The sequence below is a fragment of the Zophobas morio genome, unplaced genomic scaffold (genome assembly GCF_036711695.1).
Source record: "Zophobas morio isolate AGI-343-1 ecotype UQ-CSIRO unplaced genomic scaffold, CSIRO_AGI_Zmor_V1 ptg000012l, whole genome shotgun sequence".
Classification (NCBI taxonomy): Eukaryota; Metazoa; Arthropoda; class Insecta; order Coleoptera; family Tenebrionidae; genus Zophobas; species Zophobas morio.
Window position 1 is genome coordinate 24042620 of NW_026972117.1, and position 10334 is coordinate 24052953.

General features: G+C 31.1%; 1 protein-coding gene across 1 annotated transcript in view; it reads right to left on the reverse strand.

Annotated features, from left to right (window-relative positions):
- The window catches only part of LOC135128439 (inhibitory POU protein), an 88069-nt gene extending 78081 nt beyond the window's left edge, over window positions 1-9988 (reverse strand). Inside the window, exon 1 of the mRNA XM_064055347.1 lies at window positions 9886-9988. Coding sequence (XP_063911417.1) covers window positions 9886-9915 — 30 coding nt within the window. The 5' untranslated portion in view covers window positions 9916-9988. The remainder of the gene's footprint in view (window positions 1-9885) is intronic.
- Window positions 9989-10334: the final 346 nt, after the last annotated feature.

Genomic DNA, 10334 nt, shown 5'->3' on the forward strand with positions numbered 1-10334 from the left:
ATTATCAGAAAACATGTTTTTTTTTAAGAAGCAGAATTTGTTGGACTGTACTTCAAGAGCGGGGAAAGTTCTGTCGAACTAACTTTGGACCAATTGTTCTTATCCATTTCTTTCTTTTTTTTTTAAATTGCACCCCGTGTATTTTTTTTTTCTTTTAATGTATCATATTGTAATATTTTCATTCAATAATGAGTTAACATTTGCAATTATAGTATATTAAAAAACGAGCTTCATAAGGCAAATATTAAGGCACGAATCCAAGTTTATAGAACGATCGCCGAAGCCGAAAGTTATATAAAAGATGAGTGCCACAATGGCCTTATGAACGAGTTATTTATACTATTTTTTCTACCGCGCACGTTTTTTGGCAAAATTTAATTGAAATTTGGGTTTTTTTAAATCTGGGGAATTTTGTCGTGATTGGTGATGGGTTGGTGTGACACGAACCACGAAATATTTGAAGTTCGAATGTTCACAACAACTGTAATTCGAATCAATTCGAGTTTTTGTAAGTTAAAATGTCTTATGAAGAAGTTAGTGCAGTCCTTACGCCTCCCGAAATACGAGAAATTTTAATTTGACATTGAACCACTTTCGGCTATTAACGAACCCCTTTGACGTCATTTGGGTGCTTTAATCTATTAGAAAATCAAAAAACGTGCACGGTATAAAATTCTTTTATGTTACCGTACTACGTTTTGGGGTAGTTTATATAACTGTTTTAGGAGACAAAAGTTCAATATTATTAACAAGTAATTTTTTAGGTTAAATGACCTTTCAATTTGGATGCATCTTATTCTTATTTTTACGTAAAAATGCTACTGTCAGATAAAACGTTCTGTATCATGTGTGATTATAAATCCGTGAGATTAGTATCAGGTGTTTATAATATAGCATTTCTTTCACTTATAATATAAAATAATATTATTGAATTATTATTTTCCTGTAGAAGAAATATAATTTTCAAATGTAATATTTCTGTACAATAACAGAAGTTACAAACTACTATTTAATTTAACGTATCAACAGAGCTGTACTCGAAAAAATAAGACAGCCACTGACCTGGGCTGTAACATGTTTGTTTCCTAAAAAATTAAATTATCATTTTACGTATAAAGCATTAATTTAATTAACGCGTGTCGTGAAAAATGAGGCAACTGTTTTATATTGAAAATCACGCAAAACATGATGCTAGAACATTTTTCATATTTGCTTCATTTCTGAATCTTAATTTACAAAAATATCGCGAAACTGTGCTCTTCTTGAACATCATTTCATTTTCCCTTTAGTAAGGTTCACAGAATTTCTGTCATGATTGTATTTTCTCTATCCAGTGGCTATTTTTTGAATCCTGGATTGCATGCTATTATGAGATCAGTCTTCCACAGCAGGCTATTAATTTTAGGTTTCACTTGGGAATAGTTATGCCGTATTTGATAGATTCATTTTATTTGTCACATCATTGTCACGATAAAATCAAATTAACATTGTGGTTTGTGCCTACAAAAGCCAAAAAGTTTAAAAGAAATATTACTGTTACTGTTAAATATAAATACAGGTAAAATTATTTTTTGTTGAACAGTATTTTTTTTAAATCAATAACGTAAAAAATAATGCAAGGAAACCAATAAGAACAATAATTTTTGACACCTTTATCATAAATGCTCCAAGGCAGTTTGCCCGTCATTAATTATTTCCATACTGGCCCTCAAGTGAACATCTTCTAAATATATTTTTTTTGTACGTCAACTCACTTTCAAGTAGTTGGAGAAAAAAGTGCATACTTCTCAGTGTGTCAGTCTATTGAAATATTTATTTTAAATCTAATATTAGACTAATAATGACACACTTTTGCATTCGTACATAATTAATGTTCGACATACCGTGATCAATCACCGACGTTACAAAACAGCGAATAAAGTAAACGTTGCGGCTATACGTTAGTTCTTTCTTTCAGGACGCCGTAGAGTTCAATAATAAAAATAAACTGAAGTGCGTTCGATCCCCAGCAAACGATTCCAACTTTATTGAGTCGATCTGCGGTTTGAAAGCTTGCCACTTGTACTGCAAAAGCTCCGTTTCTATGTTGTGCCGCCAGACGTTATTGCCTCATAGCACGACAAAGTAAAAAACCCACGTTAACGATACGCTCGACAGTTAGATGTCTTTGTTTCGAAGCCAGTAACATTAAAATAGTGCAATTAGTCGGAGCGATGTCTAATATTCAATAAAACGTTTACTGCGCATTTACAAATCCGACTGCTTACGATCTTGCAATAGCGACAGACAAATCGAGTTTTTGTGAGAACAGTGCATGGCGATTGAGAATTATTGTAACAAAAGGTTCTCTAGGTTTTTGCTAAAGTAAGTAGATATTTAGAAAAGTATCAACTTAAGCGAACGATCATAAAATGGAAAGCTCTAAGCTATGTATTTGTATATGTTAGACGAAGAGGGAGAGTTGAGAATCGGCGTTTTTTCCAATTGTTGATTGACCGGAAGTGTCACGTGGTATGAAGGACAGACATATTTCCGTGTGTCTTTTATTGAAAAAATTCAGAACTAGTGAGATTGATTTTCACCAACTGTTAATATCTAGTAGACAAAAAAAGAAAAATTATAATAATGTGAGTCTTTTAAATAGCACAAGTTGTGAAAATTTGTCAAAAGGTTATTTTAAGTTCCATGTAGTTGTAATAAACAAAAAATGCTATTAGTTTTATTGTAGTAATTTTAGTAATATTACGGGGATAATGATCGTTATTTCCGCTTATGCACCAATCAAAAGTTATAGTTGAAGCAGTTTTTTTTGTGAAAAGCTATGGCAAGGGGAACTCAAGGCTGATTCATAAACAACAAGTACAGAAATACATTATTTTATGAAATTAAAATGGTGTTTATTATGAAAATTTTTAAGCGATGTCATTTTGATGGGGATGATTAGACAAATTTTGGTCAGCGTTTTACCGTCTACATGATATTCCTAACTAACATTCATATAAATTTGACAATAGTCATTTGGATAGTTTCAGAGATTATATATCTAATCAAATTCGACACAGACAGGTGGACAGCCAGACAGATAGACAGACGGAAATTAGGGTCCCATTTTTTCGCACCACTTAAGGTACATTTAAAAATATGCTAGATACGTTCGTTTTCTGAGAGTTTGAGGAATATGAAGTGGAAATTTCCAAAACGTTGACACCAAAGGAAATTAAATAATTTATGATGGAAGCACGAGATAATGTTTATCTTTGATTTTTGGTGATATTAATAATAATACAAGCGTTTTAATGAAAACATATAAAGTATTTAAATTCGATACCAACTTTATACCGTGGCCTTTAAGACTATAAGATATTACATAGATCTTCGTAGGTGTAACGGATTGAAAAATATTAATTTGTAGTATTAGGAAAGCAAATAGCAACTTATTTAAACTTGTCAAATCCGGAAGGTTACACAGGCCACTGCTATAGGCGAACTTCTGCTACACTATACACCGACAGAGGTGGTGTTTAAGATTTCACAGAGGTTACATACCAGTAGATGAAGATTACATCAATTAATATGTATTATAGAAATAACAACTCTGGAGTTTTTGCTTCTACCACCATTGAAATTAGTGTTAATCACACTGTAACCTAAAATATGCCATTATCAATCTAGTTTATCAATTGTAGCAATATTAACCGACATTTTGTTGTAAAGTGCCTTTAATAAAATCAAAATAATACGACATTACAATTTTTCAGGTTAAATAAGCATTCAATTTGGAGTCATCTTACTTTTATGTAAAAGCTGTTACTGTAGCATAAAACGTCGTACATCATATGTGAATGCAATGCCATTATAAGCTCGTGAGATCAGTATCACTCGCACTAGTTCACTCATGACTCTAAATTCTCATTTGCTTATAATATACAGTGTAGTATATAGTTCAATCTAAAGGCTAATTTATTGTCCAAACTCATCAATAAAAATAAATACTGCATATTTTTGTTTATTTCATTTTGATATGTACTCGGCAAATTCTTTCCTACCAAAATATACAAAAAATATTTGCTATGTTTGTTTTTAAAAATCGAAAAGAGTTTATTAAAAAAAAGTTTTTTTGTTATGAGTTTCACATCAAATGAACCTTTCATTTGATGTGAAACTTAAAAAATACATAAATATCTTTTTATACAATAAAATTAACGTCTTTGAGCAACTCTATCACATCAGTTATACACAACAGTATAGATTAATAAAACACACACGTTTTTCACAACGTTTTCTTCTATCAAAAGCAACGCCAACTTGATGACTTTTTCAACTGAACACCTGTTATGATGTTATACCGTATATGTATTTCGGGAATATTCTAAAGGGTTTCAAACCCAATCTTGCATTTTATATATCATCATTTAATTATTTATTATTGATTACTGAAGAACAAAATTCAATGTATGCATGTGAGAGCCACTTGAAAAGACATTTAAATCATAATGAGTTAAAAATTTTATCAGAATGAAATGAAAGTACCGAAGATGATTTAGGGAGATTTTTTTACTAACAATTTAGTAGATATATATATAATGCAGGTAAGAAATAAGTTTTTCCAAAAACGAAAAAATACAAAAAAGAATATAGGATGAGATGCTCAAATAGATCTACACTGACTGTCGAACAAAAATAAAATATTTGTAGGTTCTATGTGATACAGAAGGTATTGCAAATAACCCCAATAGCAAAAATCATTTGGACTCAAATCTGGTGACCTTGCAGGCCACCAAATTACACCACCACGACCTATTCAATGATTTGGGAATAGCTAGTCCGATTTCCGGGTAAAATGCCCAGGACAATCGTTATGTTGCCAAATTTCATTTTCAACATCGCTGGTCCAATTATTCCTCCAATTTAAATAAACGGCCCCGGTTAAATGATGAATTGCTAACAAAAATAGTGCGATAATCAGATGACCAAATGTTGACTTTTGATATTCTTGTATAAGATAATTTTGTCTGTTGGCTTCAGCATTTAAGGAAAATTGACATTATTTTGTCTATAAATAAAATACGAACAAGAAAATTTCTGTCATTATTTGCACGCTCCACTACGATTTCACATTTTGACCATTTTGCCTTAATGAAGTATTTTTATTCTGCAAAACATATATCATTACATTGTAAACAGTTTGAGTTTTCCTTTGTGATTAAGTTATTTGAAAGAATTTCTGCCCTCGTACTACCATATAGTATGATCTTACTAGGGATTTTTCTTTTGTAAATATATACTTCCATGTTGCAAGTATTTTTTTGAGTCATAAACCAAACGAAATCTGTGAAATGAATGTATGATTTAAAGGTCATTTCGCTTGACTAGTAGATAAGCTTTCTCTATATAAACAGTTTACCTAATTTTGGTGAAATTTTTCGTCACGCATTTTTAAAAATCAATCCCTCATTTATTTATGGAAATTTCGGAACGCGGTTTTCACCACTGTTTTCGACTTATAAAGCTCTACATTGTTAAGTGAAAAACATGTCGATTTCTTTTGTTGAAAATGAGATATGCATTTACGACAAAAAAAATGCCAATGTTTCCTTAGTAGCACATAGGGTTTTGTAAGGTGAAAACGGTGATGAAAGCTGCGGTACGAAATTTTCTTAAAAAATAGAGACATTGATTTTGAAAAATACGTGATGAAAAATGCTGAAAAGAATCTTTAGTTTTTTCGTTATTTGAAAACCAAATAATAAAGATAAAGAAAAGTCAAAAGTGGTTTTGAACGCCTTTATGCATTATCTCTAACACTGTCCCTTACAATTTTGATACAAACGCATCAAAGGAGAAAATAGTGGCATTTATATTAATTATATAAAGGTAATTTCAGTGTCTCACTGTGTATTGTTGTATTGTGTATTTTAGATGCATTAAAATTCTAAACTGAAAACGACGTCAAGTGTACATTCGGTCTTCGATTTTGGTCAAAAATTTTTAAAATAATTACCTGCAGGATACTCGTTTTACGCAAAGATTCTATCACAGTGCAAAAATCTTGGCACTTGAGGCGAAACTGAAGCTTGGCAGTAAGTTTCTAATGAAATGCTTGTACTACAGGCAGCTAAACTTGATGGTCACGGTGGTGAGTAACACATTCGACCATTATCTTGACGTCGTTTTTTCTTGGTGGCACGTTATTAACCCTTGCGTCTAAACTAATCAGACTTAAAACTATATATAAATATTTTGTGGTTGTAACGGTCTTCATTAGTTATTCTACACCACACATGAGTCATAAAAATCCTCATTAAAAGTAAAGCTTTCGTATCCACTAGACATAACCGTGTATTATTGTGGCGTGCATTTTCTACTCTTAACAATGATGAAATTACAGCGAGACACTTCTTGCTATGCTAAATGGCTGGCGGGGTAATTCTCCGTAATAAATTAAGGGCGTAATCCCAATAAACAGTGAAGATAACAGGCTCATCGGAATAATTCCCCATGTTTACGATCTCTTCTTCTTTAACTTATTATGCCCCACTAAGTGCGTGCTCACTCCCTTTCCCCATCCTTGCAATAGAGGGGCATTATTTCAAATGGAATTAAATTGTAAATTTCAACTTTTTAAGTGCTCTCAAGTATTTTATTGTACTTTACTTGGTAATAAATTAACAAGTTTTTGCATCATCGCATCGGCATCAAATTGGTTTACTACACGTCGTCTAGAAAGTGCTGTTATAAATATAATGAAATGAGAATACATGAAACAATGCTACCGAGTTCTAATCTTATCGATTCGTGGACGGTACATTACTATAATCTTTCCCATCGGTTTTTTATTTTCAGTAACTATTTTTATTTTTATTATTGCTTTCTGACTTAACCTCTTGCGCAAAATACATGCCTCTGTGTGTGTTCTTATTCCGATGTCACAACTACAAATTCCATATCAAATCAATGCACATGTGTGTTGGTATCTACATTCTGTAACTAGTGTGCAACATTTTTAGACGTACATATTTGCTACAAATTTGTTAGACAGTCAATTTCGTTTACTTTAAAATGTCATTACATAATTTATGTATTCTCTGTGTCTGTACAATTTGTAATACCTAATTTCAGAATTCTGTTAGTTAAATTTTACTTTCATTGAAATTTCGCTAAGAAAATAACAGATCTAATGGTCAAATTTTATTCAATGTTTTATTTTATTATGCAAAAAATATGTTATGAAAAATATATTCCGACATACATGTGTTTCCGAAGTAAGGAAATTAAGTGTTGACAATTATTCGTATATTGAAATATATATTTTTAATAAATAAATAAATATTAAATACATAATAAAATAATTGCACTACTTGAATAAGGTTTTTTGACCAGGTGTAGCGATATTTAAAAACCATTCGAGAACATCAAAGACCGTTCGCGAACGAATTACATATAGATACAATTTTAACACGGTCGTTTCAACATTAAATTAATTTTATAAAATTGGTTTGCATTAATTTATTTATAATGTTTTTTCGAAGCATTTTTGTCGTTGTTCGTTTCTACATTAAACACAAATCAACTACTTTTGATTTTCAGGACTGACCGAAAAAGTACGTTTTTGATAATTGCATAAAATAATAATGTATGCTTTTTCCAACCAAACAGAATTTGTTAGTGATGAGATTTCATGAAATGTGTCGAACAGTTTAATATTTTTTGTTGATATAAACAATAATATAAAAACAATATTTTAGGTGTTCCGTTCCATTCAGTGAAAATTTATTAGTAAGAAAATGCATATAAACTGTAATTTTAGTACAGATTTCAAAAGTAAATATCATATAATACATTCAAAGAACCATAAATAGCTATCACGAAAATTCTGGTTGAAAAATAATAATCTACGCAGACGGTGCATCTATATGAAATTTAAAAATTAAGTTGCTTTTTCGCCCTAGAAAATGTATTATTTAGATCACATTAAATATTAATTAGCATTCATGACTTTTTAAGTTAACTTTTAATTTAACAGTTTATTCGTCTATGATCTTGTTCGTATAATATCTCATAGAATAATATTTAATTAACTGAAATCTTACTAGCTAAAATCTTTAATGATATTTCTCACAAATGCCACTATGTAAATTTTAACTCGATATACTACAATACGGTGAAACTACAAAACTGTTTGCTTTTTTTGAGAACGAATCTTATATATTTTAGAGACCACACGCGTGTCGTCCAAAATTCTATTTTTTTATTTTTTACCTGTTTACTTGCTTAAAAATTTATCGTAATAAATTTTATTAAGATAAACACAGAAGTTTAAAACACGTACATTATTTACTTTATTCAAAAACAACACAATAAACTCCGATTAGTAATTTGATATTGACAATTTTTTTAATAATATTAAAAAAAACTCTGAAGAACCTTTGCAAATAATTGTTAGGTAAATTTATATTTCTTAATTTTACACATTCGCCAGTTCTGTTTTAACTAATTGGAATTCTTTTTGCATGATACAAATACATAAATCACCTTTACATTAATGCGACGCAAATAAATTTTAAAATAATCTTGTGTAACACTATAACAAAATCACGATTTTTTGTGCTTAACATAAAAAATATAATTCAAGAGTAGATGTGGTTGTAAGTTAAACCATTTCAGAGTAAATTTTTGATTTATCTATTTCTATAATAATAATAGTAGCCGTTTTAGAACTCTTTTTGAGAAATAAAAATAGGTATGCATTTTGTTAAAAAAATATAGGTAATAAAAATTACAATTAAATAAAGGAAGCACGTTTTTATTTTGGTCTGAAATTAAAAGACACTGTGGGAAAGAGTTAAGTAAAGCACATGTGACATTCCCTTACACTCTCACTATCAATTCGTACCTCAAATTAATTTTTAACCAGAAATATAAGTATTCTTACAAATGCAGAGTCATTTTGTGTGATAAATAATTTAAACGAGTTGTTTCATGAAAACTGATACTTTAAATACACCTATAAAAAAACAATTCCATTATCCTCTATTTTGAATAAAATATTTAATGTCAACAACTTTACACTTAAAAAATGTACGCCTTGTAATTACTTATGAATAATTTGTGACAGTAACATCTGTCTCATTCAGTTGTGGGATGAAGCAGGTCTAGTTTCAGCGTCGATGTAAAAATAAATCTACCTATACGGATAATAACTAAAGTCGTCCAGCGTTTTCATAAAAAAAAAAAAATAAAATATTCATTGTTGTATTAACTTTTCACACTGTATAGCGCACACAAGAACTACTAACTTAACAAATGATGCAGTGGACTGACAGTAACAAGAGTAATATATTTTTTAACAAATCAAAATCAAGCTGCTTTTGTAGTACGATAATTGAATTAATTTGGTTTCATCAATGTTTTTTATTCATTATTTATATCATTTATAGTTTAAAAAAATGTGTGCTATGTAAAAGACAGCAACTATTGAGATACTCGAACACCAATATTTTTCTTAGACGTTTGTTTGTTTCATGTTTTTGAAACACTTTGTAAATAGTTTTTGTAAAAATCAAAAAGCATACTTTACATTTTCCTGATTATATTGCAACATTTAGATAAAAATAATAAATAAAAAAGAGGTGTAAAATTTGCGTCTTTTATGTGATTATTTGATAATCATTTGTATAAAATGCAAATAGTGTCGTTTTGAAACGAATTAAGGGTTTGAAGTTGTGTAAGCAATGCCTTAGCATAAAAGGCAACGAAATGGAAAGTTATTTTGTTATCCATAACGCTATTTACACGATTTTGGTATCCTACTTAACACACACTTTGCTTATACATTCATATAAACAGTCGTGTCAATAGAGTTAATAATAAATGATGTAAACTTACCGACGGATTCGGCATACACCGGCGCGCCATGGGCTCCGGGCTCCGGTAAGTGGGCGAATATCTTCCCGCGAAACAGGCTCCGGTCGAGGTGATGGGCCCGTGCAAGCCCGTGGGTCCCTTGGACCCCATCATCTTGTCAGGCGAATACATCACAGTCAAGTCGCTTACCGAAATCTACCGATCATAGCAACGAAAAACCGAAAAACTAACAGTCCTTGAGCATCTCGCACCCGGAATCGGACTCGTCCAAAGGCATGGTCTTAACTCTTCGCGACGTGCCACATGTGCCTAGTCCTTGTGCCTTGCCGGCATGAGCAGACAGCTGACAGTCGGTGCCATTGTGGCAGTACTGCAAAATTTGGCAATGGCACCCTCGGACCGGATTTATTCGCCCCAGAGTTCTAAGGGTTGACTGAAAGCGAACTGGCGCCTGCCATTGGAGTCCTGAC